The sequence below is a fragment of the Sitophilus oryzae genome, unplaced genomic scaffold (assembly GCF_002938485.1).
Source record: "Sitophilus oryzae breed Bouriz unplaced genomic scaffold, Soryzae_2.0 scaffold_2006_pilon_pilon, whole genome shotgun sequence".
Lineage (NCBI taxonomy): Eukaryota > Metazoa > Arthropoda > Insecta > Coleoptera > Curculionidae > Sitophilus > Sitophilus oryzae.
The window spans coordinates 5,469,898-5,496,604 of record NW_022146732.1 but is presented as its reverse complement, the minus strand read 5'-3'; the positions used below and the strand labels follow the sequence as shown (position 1 = coordinate 5,496,604).

Here is a 26,707-nt window from a genome sequence, read left to right as displayed (position 1 = left end):
GTATAGCGAAATGTCGCGATTTGGAAAAGTAAAACAACAAGTCATTAAAGAGAAATTGAAAATATGAAACCAGATAACACCCGAAAAACAAAATCAAGTGTATATCAATCATATTTCGTTAAATAGGAAAAATAACTCAGCTTTAGTGTAACATAAAGGCGGGGCAGAACGATAGTTTTTAAGACATGGCATTTCGAAGAAATTCATATTATGTAGGTATATCTAACATATTTGCCTTTAAATAAAAATATTACCAACCTTAGTTACATCAAATGCTAAACCTCAAATGGGAAATATTTCAATATATAGACATTGTAGTTCATTCACATTATGATTGTAGATCTTATGTTTACCTTTTCAACTGTCAAAAAATTTCCATTAAAGTTTCGTGGGGCCTCGAAAAAATTTCCGGAAATTTTTTCAGTTGCCATGGTAACTAGTCAACATTAAAGCATGTTATTGGTTGAAAAGTAGAGGTGTGAAATTTTCATTCAAATATTGATGTTACTTTATAAATTATTTGAAAAAAATCGAAATAAAGATGAAACTTCTTCACCCTGTATCTCCGAAACTAAGCATTTTAAGACATACATTTATACGAACTTTTTTACTTATTTTTATCTGCAGATTATGCTGCCGAAGTTTCCGGACCACCCTGTATATGGCTTTTAATTTACCTCACTTTTATTTTATTTTTTTATTAAACAATGAGTCGGACACATATTGTGTAAGTTCATTGTCCAGCCAATATTCTTGGGCAAACATAAAGATAAAAGGAACATCATTGACATCCATTGGGATATGAAATGACGTCAAACTAGCGTGACGAGGGTTGGGTAGAGTGTGACTAGAGGGCGGGTAAATACAAACAGTGGCGTCGTTAAAATACGAAGAAAAAAATATATGTTATAAAAAAAGTTTAAAAATAAGAGGAATCTCAAAAGAGCAAGAATTAAAAAATATATCACTAAAGAGACCATCAGAAATTGCTGGCAATTATTTTCAAGTTTGTAGGACGGCCGCTAGAGGGCGTAACTGCTATGGAAAATAACAAAATAGAATTTTTAAGAAATTTTGCCTAGATATAATTAACTTATTTTTCTAACACGGTATCACTAGCCCTCTTGATTTTGACCATTCTAATAAAAAATAAGATAAAAATTATTATTTTATTCAAAAAATCGACAATGAACCAGAATACCATAATACTATACTACAGCAAAATTTTAGGGTAAATTTAAAGTTGAATATCTCTTGAACTAAAAAAGATTTTGGGATGCGGTTTGGACCAGGTTTTAGATGAATCTATTGTGATTAAGATGCTGGTGTAGTTTTCGAAAATATATTTAGCAAATTCTCGTATACAGGGTGTTTTATGGTGTGAAAAAACAATTTGATCGGTTTTTTATATTTTTTTGTTTTAAGGAAAATACGACGTTTTTTCGAAAAATATGCATTTTTAGTCATACGTATGGCCCTAAATGGTACAAAAAGCTTTGTACATTCTGCATATACCAAACAATTATTGATATAGAGTGTATCTAAAAGCAGATAACACAAGTTAAAAAAAACTTCAATCAGAATAATATTTTTATTTATAAAATAAGTAGATAAATTATAATAAAATTTAAGTGTATTTAATATTAAATATATTTTTGAACACCCTGTATAACTCGTGTCCAAATTTCTGTACATCTAGTTTAAGATACACGCTATATCAATATATTGTGGGCCTATGCAAAATGTACAATGCCTTTTGTACCATTTAGGACCCAATGTATGACTATTGTTTACAATTCCGCAATTATGCGAATCCGCGGGATTGATTGTTTTAATCCCGCGGGGTAGCGGAATTGACATTTTGGTGCGGGATTGCATTCCCTAGCCGAGAGCTATTCTTAGCGGGACACCCTGTACAGACAAAAATAATTGAACAGGAAGAAAACAACAATAACTTGAATATATTCTTCAGGTTGAAGAAAAGAAAAATACTGACTTCCGCCTATTAGGGTTACAGAAGTATTATATACAGGGTTAAGTAGATATTAATTAATTTTATTTTTTTCGTCCCTTTTGTGACGCCCCTGGTACGGAAAGGTCGTGGGTGCGGGCCTTAATTAATTGATAATTACTGTCTTTTAGGCCCGTTCAAATTTTCTCATCTGATTACCTTGTTAATTGATGACGGAATGATCCTAAAAGCCGACACCGTCTCTATTTGAAGTCGAACGAGCAGGGTAAATAATAAATCGGTCTTACTTCGTGTTAAATGTCTATTAAATTGGTAGTTTAATGGTCTGTTTTATTTTTCTGGGCCCGTAGAATTCCCTAGAATCGTAGAAATAATGTTGAAAATCTAATACTTCTGCTCATATAATTCGTTACTAAATATATAAATACCAATTAAGAAGTGAATTTAGTTAAAATTCTCCTACTTTTATTTGCGCTAGAAGTATCCAATTTATTTGATTAAACAGACAATTATCTTATTTTTGCGATTTTCCTAAAATCTTATGCATATGTTACAGTGAAAGTCGGAAATTCAGTGACTGTTAACATTCACTAGGAAATGTCACATTCACTAGGATTTGTCGACTTTTCCTAGTAATTTCTAACATTCACTATAGTGAAAGTAACATTTACTAAGGGTTGCCAGTAAAAGTTATTCTATTGTACAGGTGAGGAAGAATGTTGGTGGAAGTTAGAACAAATAAAACTTTTAAGAATATTGGATCACCTCAATATTCAAGCTGATCCACAATATCTTAAAATTACAGTATGCTTCTTTAGTATATTTATTAAAAATTATAGAAAATAACAACATAACCTTCTAAATATTAAAAGGGAAAACATAGTAAACATTTTAAAGCGTACAAAACAATTAAAAAAAAACATTCATAAACATAAGATTACTTATTGGTAATGTTTTTTTTTTAATAAAGTTCTTCATTGTGGACAAAATAAAGTATGTCCGAATTTACTTCAACGGGAGTTATTCGTTTTTTCAAACCCGCTACTTCAAGCATATCAAAACGTTTAATAAGTTCATAGTCACTAGGTTTCTTAATATTTTTTTTATCTTGCACGCTTAACTTTTGCTATAACTTCATTATATTGCAAAAATTAAAAACAAGCACTATTACATTCTTGCGAGTGCCTGGTTTACCTTAATTTTTCACAGAAAATTTCTTCCATAGGGAAAATACCGCACTGCGCTTTTTGCAACAACAAAACAATTATACATAACCACAAAAACCAAAACGAATTTACGCCAGATGTCTGTCAACGTTTAGCCCAATTGAATGTTATCCTTAAGCCGCGTCCAAGCTACTCGAACAAAACGTTCGCGAACATATATAATTCACACTATATACTCGTAGCAGCAGGTCGTAAACGACGGCACAGCCCATCGCATCGGTCCCGAAGACTGAGGTGCGGGGAAGAATGCCACAACCAGTTTGCTCTATAGATCTAGGATGCGTTTAGATAGTCGCTGTTTTTTAGAGTGCCCGGATTTCGAGTGTAAGCATTTTATTAAATAAATTAACCGGTAAACAGTTTAAGAACTTTTGTCGTTGAAGAATCAATATTTAGTAGGCGGAGGGTTACAGGGGTGTTTTGGTAGATTATTCGTTATAGTGTATTTTTAAGACCTGTATTTATTTTCAGTCGATTCTACCAGGTGTTTCTCAAATTTTTGGCCGGGGCTCTCCTTTTATACTTTTTTATCTTTCCAGATAATACAATGAAATTTGGTTTGTTAGTATATGACATAAATCGGGATTGATTGACGTATTCAATTACCTTCGGTCGCTTCCTGTTTCACCGGAAATGACTACAACTTTGTATTTTTAGATTGTATCCTAAGTACTTTTTTACTTTATTTGATAAAAAATGACATTCTGAATAGAATGACATACCATAGACAATTCCAATTAAATAAAAATAGCATTTTAAATTTCAATCTAGAGTGCCAAGACTGAGTTAAAACTATTAATTTGTAATCAAAGAACTTTGGAAACATATATTTGATCGTGTAATTTTTTTTCGTATCCATTCATAGCCGCTTAAAAGATGCCCAAATCGTATTTTTAATGATAACTCAATTTTTTCAAATGGTACGAGGCTGGCTCAGCATATTTGGAAAAAGCATTTTTTACGATTAATTTGGTACTACATACGTGGTATTTGGAGTAAAATTGTCGTTACGTTTATTTATGGCCATTTTTTAATTAAAAATGTCAAAAGTTGACATATAATATATCATTCTATTTAGAATGTCATTTTCTATCATATACGGTAAAAAAATACCGAGGGTACCATTTAAATCAAAAGTTGGTGTCATTTACGGTGAAATAGGTAGTGACCGAAAATAAATGAAAACGTCGATCAATCCTGATTTATGTCCTATACTAACATACCAAATCTCGTTTTTTATCTAAAAAATTAAAAAAGTTATAGAAGTGAACCACTTTTCAGAAACACCCGGTATATTTATTTCTAAAAATGTAATGATAAAATTTCATTCCCGGTGTCAAACTTCCTATTAAGTAGTAATTTTTAATTTCAGAATCCCATAATAATTCCGGTTTTTAATAAAAATAATCATAAAGGTCTTTATTAACAAAAATGAAATTATATGGACGAAGTCTAGCTACATAGCTATTCACACTCAACCCACAATAAAATTAAAATTATGAAATCTTTTCTTTGTGTAAACAAATTAGTTGTAAATGTTTTTCACGATCCCAGTCAATAACTGCGTCTCCCATTGTCGAATACTCGGTAAAAAATAAAAATCACAGATGGACGCCCGAAATTAAATGAGACCCTTCCAAGTGGCCGGTACAATGTCCGCCGGAATGCACGCCGTTCGCTCCTTTTGATTTACCGACACCCGTCGGAAAAAGAACGCGCGCGCTCTAGCATAGGCAGACGCACGCTCTGGCGTAGAAGCTAGCCGTTCGGCGCTCCGCGCGCCTTAATAGGCCTAGGCTAGCTGTACTTGTTGGCTTTATTATTTATAAATCTACCTATCTCACAATTTTCACTTAGTATCTGTTTAATTATATATGTTCGCGAACATTTTGTTCGAGTAGCTTGGACGCGGCTTTATATTGCCTATTATTCAACTTATCCTTATTTATCCTTATATTTTACAACATGTGGCAACCTTGCTAATTTGAACGGGAAAGCGGTAGTAATGGCCCTTTATGTCCCTTAAGTGTTGTTAAGGAGGTGAGTTTTTTTTATGTAAATAATAACTGTTTTTATATTTATAATTAATTTATTTTTGTTTCCTAAAATATTTTGATTAAAAGAAAATACGTAAAAGTGGGCAACGCTGTGCTGGTCAAGCTTAATCACGCGACTAAAAGTTTATTTGATATGAGACTTCTATGCTCACGTATTTCTTTGAGATATTTAATAGATTTTATGGTTAATTATATTGAAAAACTTAATAAACTTCTCACTTAAAAGAAAGGGCAATAAAATTAATCTAAATCTATGTTTAAATCTCGGCTGGTAAACACGGCCTAACAATCAGCAGTCGCGTGTCTACACTGTGGCAAAATAATTATATACTATTAACCAGGCTTTTCTTGGCTATTGTGTAGGTTTTTATGGCAAACGACACAAGTAGTTCGTGGTAAAAGGCAACTACGATTATTACCGAATCAATTTTTTGCCGAAAATTCTCCTAGAATACTTAAAAGATTTTTTTATTAATAATAAAACTATTCAAAACGTATAAAAATATGATCTGGGATAGTCTCAATAATTTGTTGTTTTATTTTACCTTGTCAATAAATGTTGGTAGTTATTGAAATTGTTATAAATTATAAAAATATATAATTCTAATAAAAATATACAGGGTGAGTCTTAAATAAGTGCAAATATTTTCAGGGGTGGTATATTTCGACCCCAGGAACACGTCCATAAGGTTTTTTTCGCAAAAAAAAGATGTTGAAAATCGTGCATTTTCTTTTCAATTTCTCTGTACATTTTTCGAAAACTTTTTAGAACTGCCTGTTCACCGTAAATTTTCCCACGGTATAAATTCTTATTCTCTGATATTACCATAGTTACAGCTTTACTCTATGGTTACGGCACTAAAATGTGGCTCTCAAAATTTTTCCAAAAAAAATCATTTTTTTTTAATTTTCAAACTTAAATAACTCGGTTATTTTGGAAAAATGGCAAAGAGAAAATATGTTTCTTTTATCGAGGTCTACCAGCCCTGAAAATATTTGCACTTATTTAAGACTCATCCTGTATAAGTTATAATAATTATTTATTAACACAAACATCCGATGCGCTACTGAAGCAGGTAGATAAGTCAAATTGACGTATGTCTAAATTATTTGACAAGTCGTAAATAAAAGCAAAAATGCAAGAAAAAATATATAATTAGTTAATTTTAGATGAATTTCATAAATGATCGGTTTACTACTAGTGATGTGTCGGTATTTGAGTAACGCGATTTTGGAGCGGTATTTTTTGTAACGTCGTGTCGCGCTACACAACGAATCAGGAACCTGTTACTGAAGAATGACGAACATAATGACGACAAAATTATAAATTATTTATAATTTGCAAATAAATTATTTATAATCGCACTTGAAGTTAGCTCGAACCGTAGTAACCGCATAGCGAAGTGTTTAGCTCCAGCCGTCGCGATTTCGTCGGTCGCCAACAGTAGTATCTGGTACTGGTATGTTCGTAGCGCCGCGCGATCTCGATCAGGACGTGTTCGCTCCAGCCGTCGCGCTCCTAGAGTTGTAGTTCCCTGTCGCGAACAGAAGTTACTGATGTAACTCATGTAACTGGGCATCGACGCTCGACCTCGGCGGCGACCTACTTCGCTCCAGCCGTCACTGGAGCGCTTCTAGGGTTTCGGTTTTGCCTGTCGCGATTTGGTCGGTTACTATTGGCGTTGGTGCTCCCGTCGCCACGTTACTTTCGAAATAGCGATTTTTGGTATGTACTAGGCATGGTGTAAAATACTGTTGTTTGAAAGATGAAACGCAAAAGCAAATAAAATAAAATAAAATTATTTTATTTGCTTTTATAAATTAACAAAAAACTTATATAAGTTTTATTGTTTATATCTATTTTTAAGGTTAGGTTAGACCAATAAACAATTTTTTTGACAGTGGTTTGAACTTTGTTGTTGATTTTAACATTAAATATATTATATTCCAATACACATAAATATGAGCCGTTCATTTTATTTAAACGAAAATTGATAAAGAAAAAAAAATAACAAGGAATGTCATCATTTTTCTAAAAATGAGATAGATTGGCTATACACAATTGTAAACTCGATATTTGAAAAATGAGTGGCGGATAAAAGTTACATTAATCTACAGATATAGATAAGTTAGATATATTTTTACCGAGGACCGCAACACTTTCAAAGTCGGAACCTCGGTTACAAAATCGCGGTATTTTGTCGCGGTATTTTTCTGGAACGGTCGCTATTGTAACGCGACTCACGTGGAACCGGTATTCCCATCACTATTTACTACACATATGTATATTATATAGTCGCTTACTAGCGAAAAGTTATTCCATTATTTCCCTCGATTTTTGACCAAGATCTACCGCACGCTACACAACCAACTATTTTACAGTCTTTTTCGATAAATCGCAACAGTGTCACTGTTAATTTAAGTTCTGCCACAATTTCCTTCTAGATTTACTACCTCTAAACAATTACCGGAAAGGAAAAGTTTCATACCTCGGCCATATCCTTAGAGGAGACAAATATTACATTCCTAAGCTGATTCTACAAGGAAAAGTAGAGGGACGGCGAGGCCCAGGAAGAAAACAACATTCCTGGCTAAGAAACATACGGAATTGGTGTAACATCAGCGACGCAGCCACCATATTTCGAAGAGCCGAAAACCGCAGTCTACACATTGTATGAAGAGTACAGACAATCGCCAACGTGCGGCTAAGCACAAGGCACAGGAAGAAGAAACAATTACCAGTTATGGAATAAATAATACATAACATAAAATAAGCTCAGTACAGACTGACAAATCCACAAAATTTCAAATCAAATTCAAATGTGTCAAATGAATCGTCAAACAGAACTGTCAAGGATCCCTACCCTAGGGCTCCATCTCCGTCTACCATGAATAGCATTATACTCCTTCCTTAATCTTTTTATCCAAAGATAGTCAGGGACTCTCTAAATCTGTGACTGTTCTCTTCGACGCCATATTGTTTTTCACGTATTTCTCGAATGATGAGGCTCGAATCTGAGACACCCTGTACAGGGTGGCTCGAATTCGACGCTCATCATTGGGATTTCGGAAACCGTAATAGATACAGGATCGGTTAAATGGAGGCAGAGTTGTGCAATTTGATGCTCAATAAAATGTATTGCATTTTTTTTTGCATAAAATATTCTGGTGATGGAATTTTCTGTACGAAACGTCGGCAAATATCGAAGTGACTATATATAGTGTTTTAAGAGTGATGAAAGGATTTAATTAAATTGGAAAAAAAAATCAGGTCCATATTTAACAAAATTAAGTTGATGATGGTCGCCAGAAGCCGAAATGTCAAAGTCAATATTTAATCACACAGAGTTATAGAGCAGAAAAAGTGGCCATGAAAATGCGTTTTTTATTTTAAGTTATCTTAATAAATAAAGCCAGGAAACAATAGAAAACAAAATTGAAAATTCCGTTTTTTTTTCGAATATATTCGGAAGTATTCGGAATTTTTCAAAATGCAATACGGCATTTTATTGAGCATCAAATTGCGCAACTTTGCCTCCATTTAACCGATCCTGTATCTCTTACGGTTTCCGAAATCCCAATGGTGAGCGTCGAATTCGAGCCACCCTGTACAGTGCGAAGGTAATAAAAAATAACAATAGTATTATCTAGGTTAAAAAAATGTGGATCTCGATGCAAGTAACGAAGGATCATAAAATGCAACGGTTAATGCAAGCGATAAACTAGTAAGAACAAGAAAACATACTTAAACAAATAACTTATTTATGGTCGAATGTCCTCAGAGCCTGAGACAGTTAAGGCCAATCATAAAATCGGCACAGAAGTGATCAAGCGACAACAGGCCAAATTTAGAAATCGATGTGGAATTCCGCGAAATTCTGCAAAAAAGCAAATATAAGTGGTATTTGTACCACATGTTATCGATCTTTCTTAAGAAAAAATAATATGGAATGCTTTCGAGATGACTGTGAAATTACTGAGGTTTAAAATAAATTTTTAAGACAAAATGTTTTTGTAAAAAGATTTGTTATCCTCTCAGATCTGTTACGGATTTTTACAATAATGCCATTCTCTCTCTCGCTTTGACATTAAATGCTCTCGATTACCGTGTCTATTCTATTATGGTCTATGCTTGAATAGGATGAATATGTCAGTAGTCGGACATAACCACCAGTGGTCGGACAAAACGTATTTATTATTGTTAAAATCAATAAAATTAAAAATATACGAAATAATATACATGTACTGATTTCTTTCGAAAATCGACAACTATGAAACTATGAAACCTTACCGGACACAAAAGGTACATTGTGAGACAGGAAATTGTAGAGAGAAACAAGCCCTATAACATAGGATACAACATTTTAATGAACAGTGCTTTCCATAAAATCAATAAAATGAAAAATATACGAAATAATATACATGTACCGATTTCTTTGGAAAACTGACAACTATGAAACTATGACCCCTTCCCCGACACAAACGGTACATTGTGAGACAGGAATATAAAATCAATAAAATGAAAAATATACGAAATAATATACATGTACTGATTTCTTTCGAAAATCGACAACTATGACACTATGATCCCTTCCCCGACACAAACGGTACATTGTGAAACAGAAAATTGTAGAGAGAAACAAGCCCTATAACATAGGATACAACATTTTAATGAACAGTGCTTTCCATAAAATCAATAAAATGAAAAATATACGAAATAATATACATGTACTGATTTCTTTCGAAAATCGACAACTATGAAACTATGATCCCTTCCCCGACACAAACGGTACATTGTGAGACAGGAAATTGTAGAGAAAAACAAGCTCTATAACATAGGATACAACATTTTATAAAAAATAAAGTCGATAAAATGAAAAATATACGAAATAATATACACGTACTGATTTCTTTCGAAAATCGACAACTATGAAACTATAATCCCTTCCCGGACACAAACGGTACATTGTGAGACAGGAAATTGTAGAGAGAAACAAGCCCTATAACATAGGATACAACATTTTAATGAACAATGCTTTCCGTAAAATCAATAAAATGAAAAATATACGAAATAATATACACGTACTGATTTCTTTTGAAAATCGACAACTATGAAACTATGAACCCTTCCCGGACACAAACGGTACATTGTGAAACAGGAAATTGTATTTTATTCAATTGCATCATAAACTAGCAAAAAAAAACTGATAAAAAAATAAAAATACAAATATTAGGTCCAACAGTTTTTTTTAAATTTGAGTTTTAAAAATAAATCACAAAAAATAGATATATTTTCTACTCGAAAGAGCATCAATTTTTCTGTCATCGTGTGTGTAATGGCCGGGTCATGTTCACGCATACGGCAAACAACATTTTTTAATGTAATTATTCTTTTACATGTTCGGAAAATTCAACACAACACAGCAGTTCATCAAAAAGCCATTTTTGTCATTTTGTTTTTGCTTTTAAAAAATAATCGAAAAATATAAAACCACATTTTTTAAAGTACACATTCATACACTGGTCATTAATTTTAAAAATATTTGGGAAGGTTTTTGAATATTATCTGATATATACAGAGTGAGTCTTAAATAAGCGTAAATATTTCGACACCAGAAACACGATTATGAGGTATTTTCCGCCTGTATTTAAAAAGCAATTTTATAAATTACGTTATTTACAAATTAGAAGAAAATCCTACTGCTCCATTTTTATCTGAAAACATTCTTTATACGGTAATATCCTGAAAATACCAATATCCATTAAAAAACTAATTTAACTTTTCGATTACATCCCTTGAAAAAGTTTTATTTTATTCTCGAAATTCCTGCGTATTACAGATAACGAAAATATATCGAACAAACATTGAATACTAATTACTTAAAATAAATTAATGTAAATTGCTAAATCTCCATGAATTATTATTACTTTTGTATCGAGAAAGAAAAGTATAACGTCTCCCTTTTTAGTCCAGGAAAATGAATTTTTAAGCAACTTACATATTTTTTTAATTTTTTACGATCATCTCCTAGCTTCTAGCCACTCTATCTCAGTTAATTTTGATCTGCGCAAAAAACTATAGAGATCATTTCTAACTTAGAAGTTTTTTTCACAACTACAACAACTAAGACTGTAGACCTAAGTGAAGTATATGGTTTTAATTTCAACTCGAAGATCGCAGAAAGAGCCTGTATAACAAAAAACGTTGTTCAAATGAATAAAATTATAAATTTACCCCTAACGAATCCCTGCAAACTTTAGGCCTTATCTGAAATTAAAATTTGTCTGAATTTTCTGGACGAACTCATGCATTTTAATGGCAAGGATGAATACATCTGTGATCCGCTGATGAAACTATAACTTAATGAGAAAAAATGGTCTTCTAAAGTTTCTAAATTTATCCATTAAATGATAAAAAATTCTTTTAATGAGATATAAGTATTTTTTTTATTAAAACAGAATTAATACGTAAAATTAACAACTATTATTTTCAATTTATTTCTGTAATCTGTACAGGGTGGGTCAAATTCGACGCTTTTAAATGGAAACACCCTTTTCTATAGGAGATAGACAAAAACTAATATCGGTGTCTGGAGCTCAATTTTTATCAAAAACATGATGGTGAAAACCGCATATCGATATCCGTTACCGTTTCGGAGTTACGGGGTGTCTTTCAAAAATGTGCATTTTTAACAAATCGCTGTAACTTTTTTGCTATGGAAAATTTTGTATTTTTATGAAAACATTTCCAAAGCACCTTTTTACGTAGAATTTAATGGTTTAAGTATAATTTTTTTAAATTAATAATTTAAGAATTATCAACAGAAAATTTGATTTTTTATATGGGACACCCTGTATATTTTTAATTTATTGAAAATAATTTAAAATTACCTTTCCAAAAATATAACACACTTGATATTTTGCTCGATTCCTCTTCGAGATATAGAGTATATAAAAATTCGCCCGCTTTAAATAAGTAGGCTTTGAACGGCACCGGCTGTAATGCAAAAAAATTCTAGCAGTGAGCATCAATTAAAACGAAAATAATATTTAATTTTAACAATTAAAAATATATTTAACCAACATCAACACATTTAAACTATATCTAATAACAATAAAAATAAATAGCAAACCAAGACATGAGATTTTGCTACAGATGTTCGACATATCGACCGTCTTCTGTAATGGACAGACGGGGCAGTTTTTGAACATTTCTCGCGGAATTCATCTCAGTGGGGGTGAAAGATACCTTCTCACAACTGCTAAGTATTTCTAATTCTTGTCTAGATTATACGGAAGAATAAGGAACCTTTATTCTTCCGCAAATATATCTATAGGATTAGATTCATGGGCACTAAGTCAGGCGGCCTCGACGGCCAACGGCTGGGATCTTGGTTAGCTATTCAATTATTTTTGAAATTGGCTGCAAAAATTTGCTGATAACTTCAGCGTTCAGAGGCGGTGCGTCGTCTTGCTGAAAAATATGTTTTCGAGTTCTATTAAGGGCATATCATCAATAAGGGGTCCAAAGCCTACTAGTTAAAAGTGGCAAACTTTTAAAAATTCTGTATTTCGAAGGGAATTATAACAAAATATCAAGTGTGCTATATTTTTGGAAAGGTAATTTTAAATTCTTTTCAGTTAATTAAAAATATAGAGGGTGTCCCAAATAAAAAATCATTTTTTCTGTTGATAACACTTAAATTATTAATTTAAAAATAATTATACTTAAACTATTAAATTCTACGTAAAAAGGTGCTTTGGAAATGTTTTCATAGAAATACAAAATTTTCCATAGCAAAAAAGTTACAGCGATTTGTTAAAAATGCACATTTTTGAAAGACACCCCCTATCTCCGAAACGGTAACAGATATTGATGTGGGGTTTTCACCATCATGTTTTTGATGAAAATTGAGCTCCAGACACCGATATTAGTTTTCGTCTATCTCCTATAGAAAAGGGTGTTTCCATTTAAAAGCGTCGAATTTGACCCGCCCTGTACAGTATCAAGTTTATTATAATGATTTTCTTAGCTTTAAATCAAATGTTTTATTGATGTTTGCGCGATCGAGCGATCCTTACCACTTTTCATCTCGCTAGCTCGTGTGTCACGGCCTTGAATTTTTATCCCCAGCGCGCGTAAAGAAGTTTCACTTCAAAAAATGGCTTGGAAATAAACATCAATGACATTCCCCATATAATTTAACAAATAAAATGACAGCAATCTTCATTTTACAGCTGACACAACTTTTTTTTCGATCATATTGTAGAAATATTCATGGTATTTTCGAGTCCTGCTATTCTTAAGACAATTTTAAAGATGACAGAGCATCATATATCATCGAAGGATAACTGGAATTATCTTGTCCTAAAATGGAAATTACTTTGATATAGCTTTAAAACATAGATGGGTCATTTTAACACCCGAAACGGGAACAAACTAGGTCAAGATAATTTAAAGATGTTGATCTTTATCGATCTTTTAATATCGATATACAGGGTGGTCCTAACTGTGTTCCGGAAACTTCAGCAGCATATTCTGCAGATAAAAATAAGTAACTATGTTCTAAAATCTAAAATACTTAGTTTCGGAGATACAGGGTGTAGAAGTTCCATTTTTATTTCGATTTTTTCCAAATAATTTCTTAAGTAACGTCAATATTTGGATGAAAATTGGTATTTGGGAGTTTTTTGACAAGAGAAATTTAATTCTGGTGTCAATATGGCTCCTACTTGTAGAGGGTGCCACTTACATATTTTTTTAACTGGTTTGAAGAATAATAACTTTTCGTCCGTTTCTGTATAAAACTACTGAGCAAAAAAATTTATATTTGCGACGTTTTTTACGTAAAACAAGGTCTCTTGGTAAAAATCGCTAGGAGCTAGGAGTAATGGTTCTCGAGATATTTGGAACCGAAATATATCAATACCTGTCATTATTGTCATAAATTAAACATGTTGACTAAATAGTTATTAGAGTGAAATCATAAATTCGAAATATTTTTGTCCTAAAACTTCAACAGAAACTGTTTTATCTTTATTTTTTCGAAGCAAAAATTATGATTAATTTAAAAAAAATAAAAACTTCCCAAATTTATCATTTCAGTCAAATAACTATCTACTCAACATGTTTTTTTTTTGTCAGTAATGACATGTATTGGCTAATTCTATTCAAAATATCTTGAGAACGGTTGCTCGTAGCAATTTTTACCAAGAGACATTTTTTACGTAAAAAATCACGGAAATGTATATTTACTTACTCAGTAGTTTTATACAGGTACGGATGAAAGGTTATTACTCTTCAATACAGTTAAAACACATGTAGGTGGCACCCCCTACCTACAAATAAGAAACAATGTGATGCTTCCGGAATACCGGAAAGTTGCCGAAGTTTCCGGAACACAGTTCGGACCACCCTGTAGAAGTGTTATAATAAAATTATTTATTTATAAAACTTATTATCATAAGAAAAAGTTGATCATCAAAAACTTGTAAAAATTTCTTACAACTTACGACCGAGAAATAAGAACATTCGATTTATATTATTTATGAAAATCTTCGGATTTTCACGGTGTTTTTAACAGGAGACAGTATCCTCAATGAACATCTCAATAAAATGAAGCTAAGAAACAACGGCAAATGCAGAATCTGTGAAGAAAATAGGGAAACACCAAAACACCTCCTAACTAAGCGCGTCGAGACGACAACCATTCGTGACATAAACCTTGGTACGACTGATATCGGAGATGCAGAACTAACCTATGTAAAACCGTCTCAGATACTGGTCCTGAGACTGTATGATGAGTAAGGTTGTAAACTAAAAACATCGATACAATTAACTGTAACAAAAATTATCGATACATTCTGGACATCCCTACATAATTGGGAATACAACTGCGGAAAATCTGACCTATTTCTATGGAAATTGAGTAATCTAAAGGACAATTATCTACTAATTTCCTATAATACATAAATAACGGTTCCTTCACATAAACTTACTAAGAAATATTAATTTTCTTTTGGTACAAGACAACCATAAATAATAAATTTGAAAGAGGAATTACCGAACATAAAACCTCCCAACAAATCGGGTCACTTAACAGCACTTGTAAAATTCAATTGTTGGTCAAATTGACGTATCTAAATTCTTTGACATTTAATTTTTGACAAGTAGAAAATAAAAGCAAAAATGCAAAAAATATATACAGGGTGAGTTTCCTACGATGTTCTCTATGGGTATCTCGGAAACTACTGGAGATAGAGAGTCGGTTAAATGGGGAAAGAATTGCAGTTTTGTGGGGTCATAAATATGCGCCTTTCAGATTTTTGAAAAAGTTCATGGCTTGCTAGATATTTCGAAAAAAACAAATTTCGGCTATTTTAAAAATTGTCCCTAACTCCATTATAAGCTGTTTTAGACAAAAAGTTTTCAGATAAAAGTTGTAGATAATCACATCCTTAATGAGACTGTGCCCTTCGTTTTCTTCTAAAGCCTGTCATTTTTGACATATGACACAAACATATGTTTTTTTAAATGGAAACCATAGTTGGCCATGACTTCATAAAAAGCGCCATTTTTTAAGCTTTTCAGCGATATAAGCTATAATATGTTTTCTTCGAAAAATTACAGAGTTATAGCCAAAAGTTTCTTCATTTATGTCCCCATAAAAATAAACAATTTTGCTTATCAGCAAATTCTTTCTAAAAATGATGTGTTAAAATATTTATTATTTTTCTTTTTTATTAAGTATTATCCTTGTTTATATATTCTTAAAGTTGCCCAACCGACTAGACAAAATGTGCTGCCAACTGGAGGACAAATCGTGAACCTTTCGGGGCGGAGTCAAAAATATCGATTATTTTCCTCAGAGTAATGTAATAATATAGCCCAGGGTTTCTGCGAACTTTAATAGTGATCAGCTGATTAAGAAATTTAAACGAAACTTTTATTTTATTGTAAATTGTGGATTATTTTTGGCTGTTATTTTAAGAATTCTAAACCGTATTAACATACAACCGTACAACATATCGAAATAATGATTTCTTTCATAATTTCGATATGTTGGTACATTATTTATAATTTATGATAATGCTAATTGTTGTTAATTAATATTTTAAAAAAGCTACATACCTATTTTAATTTGATTTAATGCAGGTTTTTAAAAGAATCATTTCATTCTTAGATTATTTTATTCTAAATTGAGTGCTTTACGAATTTTATGATATTTTTTTGAAAACATGAAACTTTTTACATTTTTGATGCCAACTAATTGGCATGGTATTATTGGTATGGAAATTAGCCAAGAAAGAAAAGAATTGGCTATAACTTGTAATTTTCCGAAAAAAAAACATATTATACCTATATCGCTGAAAAGCTTAAAAAATGGCGCTTTTTATGAAGTCATGGCCAACTATGGTTTCAATTTAAAAAAAAACATAATGTTTGTGTCATATGTCAAAAATTACAGGTTTTAGAAAAAAAACAGAAAACACAAACTCATTAGGTATGTGATAATCTACAACTTTTATCTGAAAACTTTTTGTCTAAAATACCGTATGATCGAATAAAAACGGCTTCAGCGATGGCTATGAAATGACGATCGATGATATTTCCCATATAATTTTACATAGGTATAAAATGACAGCGATCTTCATTTCATAGCCATCGTTGACGCCGTTTTTATTCGATCATACGGTAGATTATAATGGAATTAGAGGCAATTTTCTCCATTTAACCGACTCTCTATCTCCAGTAGTTTCCGAGATACCCATAGAGAACATCGTAGGAAACTCACCCTGTATAGTATTTAGAAACTAACTATTATTATTATTTGACTAGATTAATTTGATTAATAAAACTCGATTAATTTAATTTAAAATAAATTTCATCAGATTTTTTTTTCGTATATTCTACTACCAGAAAACCAAAATTATATGATAACGCACTTTTTAACGAAGTTGAAGGAAGAGATATAGTGTATCTATCACAATACTTAATAGAATTACTACAATTAGAAGAAAAACAAAAAGAAAAAATACCCAAATACCTTCACCTACTACTCATCTACAAAATAAACTAATATAATCTCTTATACAAACACTACACAACTACTTCTTCACTACTTCAACCCCTACTACACTGAAAAAATTATCGAACACTAATTAATCAAACAAAAAGAAAAAATAACCAAATTATCCCTTCACCTACTACTTAACTGCAAAATAATAAACTATAAAAACACTACTAAACTATTTCTGGTATTCTACACTAAACATTATAATTAAACTTAATAATATTAATCTAATTTTACACTACAACCACTACAACTACAAAGAAATAAGAACATTTTTTAAAACTAGAAGAAACAGAACCTCGATACGTGCAACCAGTATAATAGATCAAGCGGACAAAGAATATAAAATACTTTAAAAATGTGCATTCAGAAAGAAAAAATATGTCGAAAATTATCTAAACAAACATTTTTTTTTCTTATCAGTGAAAAGCATCGGCCTCGTCGGCCTTGCGGAATTTGTCGGGTATTTACAATGGTCGAATTGTATAATTACCAGTTTTTATAGCATATCTAATAGACAAAAAGTATCTGGTCGATTAGTAACCAATTGGCACAGTCCGAAAATTATCGATTTTTATTTTCTCTGTTTTTATTGGTCGTTTCAAAATTCAGAGTAACAAAAAATATTTTTCTGTAGTAAAAGACTGTGAAATACGCCCCGCCATCTGGTGCTTTACATCCATAAACGTCTTAGGTTGAGCTACTTGGGTATTATCAAAATCTATAAACATTCGTATACTTGGCGTATCAATAGCAAATGTATTTGTGGAATGCATTGTAAAATTTAAAAGTTTCGCCACTTTTGGCCGGCACTGTATGTATATTATTATGTAGTCACTTAGTGAAAAGTTACTCCATTATTTCCCTCGATTTTGAGATCTACCGCACGCTACACACACAATCAACTATTTTACAGTCTTTTTCGATAACTCGCTATAGTGTCACTGTTAAATTAAATTCTGCCACAAAAAAAAATCCTTCTAGATTTACAACCTCTAAATAAACAACTACCAGTTGTAGAATAAATAATAAATAACATAAAATATGCTCAATAAAGACTGACAAATCCACAAAATTTCAAATCAAATTCAAATGTGTCCACCCTCTACATTTGGATAGCATTTACTCCCTCCATCCAGCACAGTAAAGATGTTTCTCTATGGCTACCATGACGTCGTTTTTTATATCATATTGTATAACAATGTTAGCTATTAACAACACACTTCACAATATGAATATTCAACAAAAATAGAAAACAACTTCGATGTAATTTTATTTACAGCCGGCAAAAACTATTTCAATAACAATTGTCTCATAAAAATGCAAAACAGCCCCACAAGAATTCTCGAGATAAAACAACGTAAAAAACTTACAAGTTCCATTCTAAACGTTTCAACAATAGTGAATATTAAAACCGAATGCATTTTGTGCACCATGTACTTGAAAATATTATTAAAAAACCATTAGGGCAAACAGTAATTTTGCTGTTTATGCTATGTATGTAAAGAACAAGGAACATGTTGAAATTATGACTAAGAGGTAATTTTGAAGAAAATCTATAAATAATTCCCTTGGTGTCTGTAGTGTTTACTGCCATGACAGATTTAACAAATACAGGGTGAATCAGAAAACATGTGTCATCTCTCGTGGGGAGATTCCTCGCGTAAAATAAGATTTATTTTTCATATTAGTATACCTAGGTCCGTTTCTGCTTTGTTTCCTGAGCTACAGGGTGTTAAAAGTCTTTTTAGCCGACCATACCAACAGGTACGGTAGGCTATTAAGATCGACAAAAAAAAGTTTTTTTAATTTCACTCAAAATGAGTTTTATTTGGGTCATAAATGACCTAAATACAAAATATTTTCATGGTGTCTGTCTGTAACACAATAACTCAAAAACCGCTAAACCGATTTTAACCAAATTTGACACAAAAATACTGTGGCACCCGAGAATCTGGCCATTAGTTTTTGGTGGGGGTGGGGGGTTGGTAAGGGGGTATGGGAGGGGGGTAAAAATTTAAAAAAATCGTAGCTCCAAAATTACAGTAGCTAGCGAAACGCAGTTTTCAATTTAAGATTTGGAATAATATTTGCAACAAAATTTGTAATAACATCAAAATCAGTCAAAGTCGCAGTTTTTGAGGTAATTGAAACTAAAAGAACTGCCTACCAACTTTTTATTAACATATTTTAGTATGGGCGGCTATACGTGCCTCCCAAATTCTTTTAACAATTCGAATTAAATTTTGAGGGTAAAAGTTATAAGTAAGTGCTACAAATTTTAATGCTAAAAAAGTGTCGATAGATTCACCAGGGACGTGCATATGGGTTATCTCTGGAATATTTTGTTCAAAAATAAACATGTGCGCCACGGATTTTCTCTGTCCTGTTAGCAAAATTGTATAGACCGTTTAATGCCGATTAAAAGTTGTATCTTGACACAATAAAATTAATACATTATATATTTATCCTAATTTATTATTAAAATTTATGTCACTTTTGCTATCAACAGCAAATTAAAAAAAATAATTGTAGATATTGACAATAGAAAATTTTAAAGGTTGCTATTGGACTTGGATTAAAGCAAGTTAATAAAATTGCGTTTATCTCATCAAGGAGACCGATATCGACAAAATATCAAGAGGAAACTTTTAATCGGCATTAAACGGCCCACACAACTTTGCTAACAAAAGAGAAAAAAACTCAGTGGCGCACATATTATTTTTTTTAAATGTTCCAGTAATAACCCATATGCACGTCCCTGGTGAATCTATCGACTCTTTTTTAGTCTTATAGTAACTTTTGCCCTCAAATTTAATTCGAATCGCTAAAAGCACTTGAGAGAAAATTATAATAAATTAAAAAAACTGGAACCTCCTGTAGCTACGAAACAAAGCAGAACCGGACCTATGTTGATATGAAAAATAAATCTTATTTTTACGTGAGGAATCTCCCGACGAGAGACGACACGTGCTTTTTGAAACACCCTGTATATTGGTTGAAATTCCGCGAAATTTTGTGCTGTGGTTAATTAAGAACGAATAAAACCGCAATAACTATAATGTTAAAACGGTTTTTTGATCACTTTACTTGTCGATTACATAAAATGAAACAGGGCCATACAGAAGAATGTTTATTGCGACAAGGACATGTAATACGTACCATTTCTGTTTCTGTCCATATTTATTTCATTAACGCAAGTACCTACTATGTAACCCGTTATGATACTGGTCTCGGGCAAGAAAGTTGTGCGATGGTAAAACTGCATTCCGCACGGCCATACGGCTTTTTTTCCGAAACCGTTTCAAACAACTGGCGAAAGTTATACCGATTTTTCATCGAAATGTGCAAGCCCATTCGATACAGCGGTCTCAGCACATTAGAACCACGAAAAAACATCGATAAAAACAGCTAAATCTAACGGTGTACACTGCAATGTTTATGCGGTGTCAAACGCCAAAAATTTCATCAAAACACTCAATTGTTTTCGACGTTCCTCCATAGACTCTCGATAAATCTATAGAATATTCGTTTTTCTGTGGTTTTAATAAATAAAATACAGTATAAGAATTAAAATTAGGTTGTTTTATTGGGTGGTGATGGTGAATTCGGTATAAAAAACAGTTGGTACGTACCTCTCCGCTCTCGGCCGCCGGAGAATCGTCTAGGATGTTGTAGATGATGGGAGGTAATCCGGGTTTGCCCAGCAGTGAAAATCCAAAGCCCGAACTTTCATTTCTATTCAGCACTACTAACAACTCCTCGGCCATCGCCGAATACCATCGATTTTGGTTTTATTTCGCCCACTTTCTGCACAGCACTTACACACTCTACATAACCTCGACCGTAACTGAGTAGAGCGGGCGGATTGACGCTAGAGGGCAGCACCGATCGGACTTTGGATGGATCGGGGTGGAGCTAGTGGCGCTCGTGTCGCTGCAGGACCGTATTCAGGCCGTGCAATTTTGTGAGACCGCATTAATAATTAGTTTTAAAATATCATATTTAGCTAGTTAGTTTTTTATTGTCAAATTGTAGTTAGTTATCAGTTATACACTTTTTAAACTCTCTTCCAAATAAATATACAGGGTTATTCATCTCATTCGACACGGAGTAATGTAGCCAAATGATTGGATTTAAGTGTGAGTGATGGGATCGTTAGAGGACTACTGAACCTACAATTTGTTTTTTTTAATAGAACACCCTGTATATTATTACATTTTTAGTTTTTACGATTAAAATAAAGGTAAATTTGATTAAGGTTTACCGCACTTTAGTCTTACCGTTTTTAAAATACCTATTTACGATTTTGTGAAAATCCAGTAACAGTTTTAATTCTTCATTTCTCTAGGCGTCTCTAGGCTTTAAAAGCTAGTAATTATTTAACATAAATTTTCGGACACTCTGTGTAAGGTAGTATTATTTTTATTATCGCAATACAAAATTTAAGTAAATAGAAAATCTTCAGTACAATTATTTGGTTTTAAAAACATAAATACTCCTAGAAAAATAAAGCATTAAAATTTTTACTGCATTTTCACAAAATCGTAAATATTTCAAAAATGGTAAGTTTGAAGTGCTATAAACCTTAATCAAATTTACCTTTATTTTAATCATAGAAACTAAAAATGTAATAATATACAGGGTATTCAATTTAAAAAACTACAACTTTGATATTTTTTATTTATTTGGGACATTCTGTACCTTTTAAAAATAATTTTAAATTGTAGCTTTAGTAGTCCTCCAACGATCCCATCAGTCACAATTTCTAAAAATCTTTGTCTGGCTACAATACTCCCTGTCAAATGAGGTGAATAACCCTGTATAAAATTATCTATCTATCAAAATAACATTTTATTTCTAGGAAGCGCAAAAAAAAACAGAAATACACAAATACTTAATTCAACAACATCATTTAATGATTAGTTAAAAAAAAAGGAACAAAATATTTGTTTTTCCATCCTATTATAAATTGTTATGTTGTTTAATAGCCCACTAAAAGTTGTAAATAAAAGAGAAAAATACAGTTAAATCGACAATTTCACCAAGTATTCATAATCCATTCTACTATACATAATATTCTTGTGACATCACAGATCTTCACTTGTTCTTCTTCACAATGACAGGACCAATATTGTCACCGGTTTCTTTGTTATGATTGGCGTGAGATCCATCACAGTAAGGCCACTATAAATTCAAAAAACAAACAATCAACAACAAAACAAATTAAACTCAATTATCTGTATTCAGACCACCCTGTATAAAGTAAAAAAACAACAGGACAAATGATTTTTTCAAAATAAAACACTAATTCACCAAAAGTAAAGTGTTTTGGTGTATTGTAGCAAATTAGTGTTTAATTTTGATGTTGTAACATCAAAGGTTCCAACCCTCAACTGTAATAAATGATTTTTTGAGGATAATATATTAATATTCTTACATTTTTACTTTTCCAGCACCGGCAAAAAGCTGCTTTTTCAGATATATCCTCTACATCGATCGTATCCACAACTTTCGGGTTGCTCAACTGAACAATCTTGTTCGTTCTGCCTGAGCATGCTACTCTGGCCTTTGGACAGTACGCCCTGTATACGGTATATCCTACACCAGCAGCTAGAGCAGTTGGTGGAACTAAAGCTAGCCAATCTTTAACTAAAAGAGAAGAATTGTTAAATACTTATATCCATCCATGATAGATAGATAAGAAATGATTTTGAATGTGGATTGTTTATATCAGAAACTGAAATAGTTCAAGGCGTAATGAGTGCGTATGTGTTTAATGTATTTATAGCATGTTTTTAAATAAAAAATTATTAAAAAAAATGATTACTTACATCCTAACCTAAACCATCCTCCAAAAGTGTCTGGTATGGGGAGTTCTGATAAATATCCGGGCACGGAGACTTTAACTAAATGCGCTACCGACTGCATGTTTATGTAATATCCTCTCAATTAACAAAAACTATCCAAATAAACGTAAATTTTCGGGATTTTTTAAGTAGGAAGCACCAAATAATTCGAACAGCTGACCGGGGACAACGAAAAAACCACTGCACACGGGCAATCGGCCAAATCGTGCCACTTTTTGCTCTTTTTACCTTGAAACGCGATCTTCACGCTCTTACAATTCCATCGGTCCGTATCACAATCTTCTAACAGAATACGATCTGTTATCTTATTTTTATTTGCGTACTGTGATGTAATTAATTCGTTATTAAATGGATTTGTTCAATCTCGAACTGTTTTGATTAAACAGGCCGCCAAAAAATGAAAAGTCATTTTAGGTGTTTTTCTGGTTGCCTACACTCATTTCTATTTCATGTCTAATTTGAAACGCATATTATATAGGGTGATCTGATTTACTCCAGCAAATTCAATTTGTGATAAATCATAGAATGAAGACCAACCGTAATACTAACTTATAATATTGCTGGTGCTGTGAGTTCAGTTGGCTTAGAAATGACGATCGATGATATTCCTCATATAATTTTACATATAAAATGACGGGGTAATTCATTTCATAGCCAATATCGCAGACGCCGTTTTTTCGATCGTGCGGTATATGCTCTTTAATTTTGTAATAACATTTTATAAGTTTCTATTAATATTACAAATAATAGACCAAAGATCTACAGCGTTCGGTAGTTTTATATTTCATATGGCATTTTCCACAGCAAATTTTTATCAAAGCCGCCTAATGATTTTTCTCTCGTATGTTACCGTTGAAAGAGCCATATGATATAATAATGGCTGTATCTGCGAAACCATTACAAATTTTGAAATACTTTAAATACAAAATATGTTCATTTTTTAATTCCCAATCTAATAAAAAAATAATATACTGGGGGGGGGTATATAATACCTAATATAATTTTGGTTTCACGACAGTTCTTGTATTTGTATTAATTTTTTTAAGGTTGAAAAAACGTATGTCTAAAAAGAAGCCATTTAAAAAAAATCATCCCGATCCACTCACACTTTTTTGAGCCACCCTACAGAAGTGAAAATATTTTCCTGAAATTCATCCTCGTACATACTTCAGGTTTGCACCAAACCAAACCAAAACAAAATTCCCAAGTTTTTTATTCTAGGAGCTACAGATCTCCGACGCACTCTTGTCGGACCCTGTATAACAGTTTTTTTTAAATCACTTAATGCGCTACCTATTGACAGTTAAAAAAACGATTTAAACAATTAAAAATTATGCGCTCAAAACATTTATTAATATTAATGAATATCCGATGCATGATAAATATTACTTTGATTCAGTGATTCATATCTAAATACTAGAATCTAGAATCTGACTGCATGATTTGTCAAAAGTAAATGATTCAACCTAACGAGGTAGTATTTTATCCGTATTTATTTCATTGACTAGGTAATTTAATTGTCAGAATAACCAATCTAAAACAGGTTTTTCCCCAGAATATTTATAGTTCCTCGGAATACCTGGTTAGACTTGCCCATGTCCTTTCATTATATGAATAGGTCTTACTAGACATGTGGAATCTATTATGGGCTATTTGTATGCGTACTGTGTAGTCAGTGTGCAAGAGGTAGAAAAAATGAAATTTTCTACAGTAGGGTGGTTCAAAAAAATCGACTATATTTTTTTTCACTGTATACTCTGAAATAGACACTTGAAGTGAAAAAAATAGTAGATTTTTTTGACCCACCCTAATAAGTATAGATGACTAAAAACTAAAATGTAAATATTTTTTTATGAAGAAAATCAGCAGTTCTACATATATATTATATACTTAAATAGTAGGTATATTGTATAGAGGAAGAGGAAGAGGAAGAGGAAGAGGAAGAGGTAGAGGTAGAGGAAGAGGAAGAGGAAGAGGAAGAGGAAGAGGAAGAGGGAGAGGGAGAGGGAGAGGGAGAGGGAGAGGGAGAGGAGAGGGAGAGGAGAGGAGAGGGAGAGGGAGAGGGAGAGGAGAGGGAGAGGGAGAGGGAGAGGGAGAGGGAGAGGAGAGGGAGAGGGAGAGGGAGAGGAGAGGGAGGGAGAGGGAGAGGAGAGGAGAGAGGGAGGAGAGGGAGAGGAGAGGGAGAGGGAGAGGAGGAGGAGAGGGAGAGGAGAGGGAGAGGGAGAGGGGAGAGGGGAGGAGGGAGAGGGAGAGGGCAGGGAGAGGGAGAGGGAGAGGGAGAGGAGAGGGAGAGGAGAGGGAGAGGAGAGGAGAGGAGGGAGAGGAAGAGTGAAGAGGAAGAGAAGAGGAAGAGGAAGAGAAGAGGAAGAGGAAGAGGAAGAGGAAGAGGAAGAGGAAGAGGAAGAGGAAGAGGAAGAGGAAGAGGAAGAGGAAGAGGAAGAGGAAGAGGAAGAGGAAGAGGAAGAGGAAGAGGAAGAGGAAGAGGAAGAGGAAGAGGAAGAGGAAGAGGAAGAGGAAGAGGAAGAGGAAGAGGAAGAGGAAGATTAGATACTCTTTGTAGATGGGCCCATTGTTGTCTATTGTTGGCAATGCGGGCCCAAGTTATCACTGCTAATTTCCTTTTCCTAAAGACCCATTATTGTCCCATCTCAGGTTCGGTCTTCTTCTAGGTCTCTTAATTCCGCGTGAATACCATGCTGTAAATTTTTTGGTCCATCTGTTGTCCGTTCTTCTTGCCAGGCGTCCTGCCTACTTGAGGGATTTGATTCTGTTGATGACATCTATTACCTAGCTCCTTTTGTCTTATCCACTCTATTCTTTTACGGTCTTTCTTGGTTATTCCCGGCATATTTCGTTCCATTGTTTAATAAGGAACTTCCTTCGTTCCATTCTTTAATATCCGTTTTAATTGTCTAGAGGTTTCGCATACATAAGTTATTACTGGTAGTACTCATTGGTCCATTGTTTTCTTCTTTAGACAGAGTTGCATGTTAATTAGGCTTTAATATGATTGAGTTTCTTCCATAAGTACACCATACTAACTTTTTTTTCTTTAATTTTTGAATTGTTACGGTTTTTTTAACAGGACACCTCAACAAACATCTCAGTCGATTGAAACTAAGAAACAGCGGCAAATGCAGATTTTGTGTGGAGAATGGGGAAACACCAGAACACCAGTAGCTCTCTAGTTGACAATAGACACAAAACAGTCATCTGTAGCTAGATACTAGTTGGTCACGTAGGCACGAATATATCTGCACATTTTCTAATTGTTGTAACTCCCTTTTATTGTTATTTGGTAACACGGAATACTACTAACTAGTATAGTTTTATTTCAAGACCATAACATATTACAGTTATAACTCAAGAAAGGAGGATACAGTAGATTTGTAAAGTCGCGGTCATTAACACCCCTCTCAAGTCTCTTACACTCCATGCCAGCAATTAAGGGTAAAAAACGGATCTACCCATTTCTAGCAACACTAAATATAACAGAAAACCCTGTACA

General features: G+C 32.9%; 2 protein-coding genes across 7 annotated transcripts in view; both read right to left on the bottom strand.

Annotated features, from left to right (window-relative positions):
• Nucleotides 1-21,197, bottom strand: part of LOC115883879 (exchange factor for Arf-6) — a 140,802-nt gene extending 119,605 nt beyond the window's left edge. For all 6 annotated transcript variants that reach the window (XR_004050463.1, XM_030902297.1, XM_030902300.1 and 3 more), the window contains exon 1: nt 20,965-21,197. Coding sequence is in view for 5 of the 6 variants with exons in the window: in XM_030902297.1 (XP_030758157.1) it covers nt 20,965-21,099 (135 nt within the window). In the remaining variant the exon portion in view is untranslated. The remainder of the gene's footprint in view (nt 1-20,964) is intronic.
• A 1,026-nt stretch (nt 21,198-22,223) lies between these two features.
• On the bottom strand, nt 22,224-23,578 carry LOC115883947 (CDGSH iron-sulfur domain-containing protein 2 homolog). Its single transcript, XM_030902373.1, has 3 exons — nt 23,164-23,578; nt 22,770-22,981; nt 22,224-22,516 (listed from the first exon to the last, which is right to left on the bottom strand). Exons 1-3 carry the CDS (start codon nt 23,258-23,260, stop codon nt 22,430-22,432), a joined length of 396 nt encoding a protein of 131 aa, XP_030758233.1. The 5' UTR covers nt 23,261-23,578; the 3' UTR covers nt 22,224-22,429.
• Between the last annotated feature and the right edge of the window lie 3,129 nt (nt 23,579-26,707).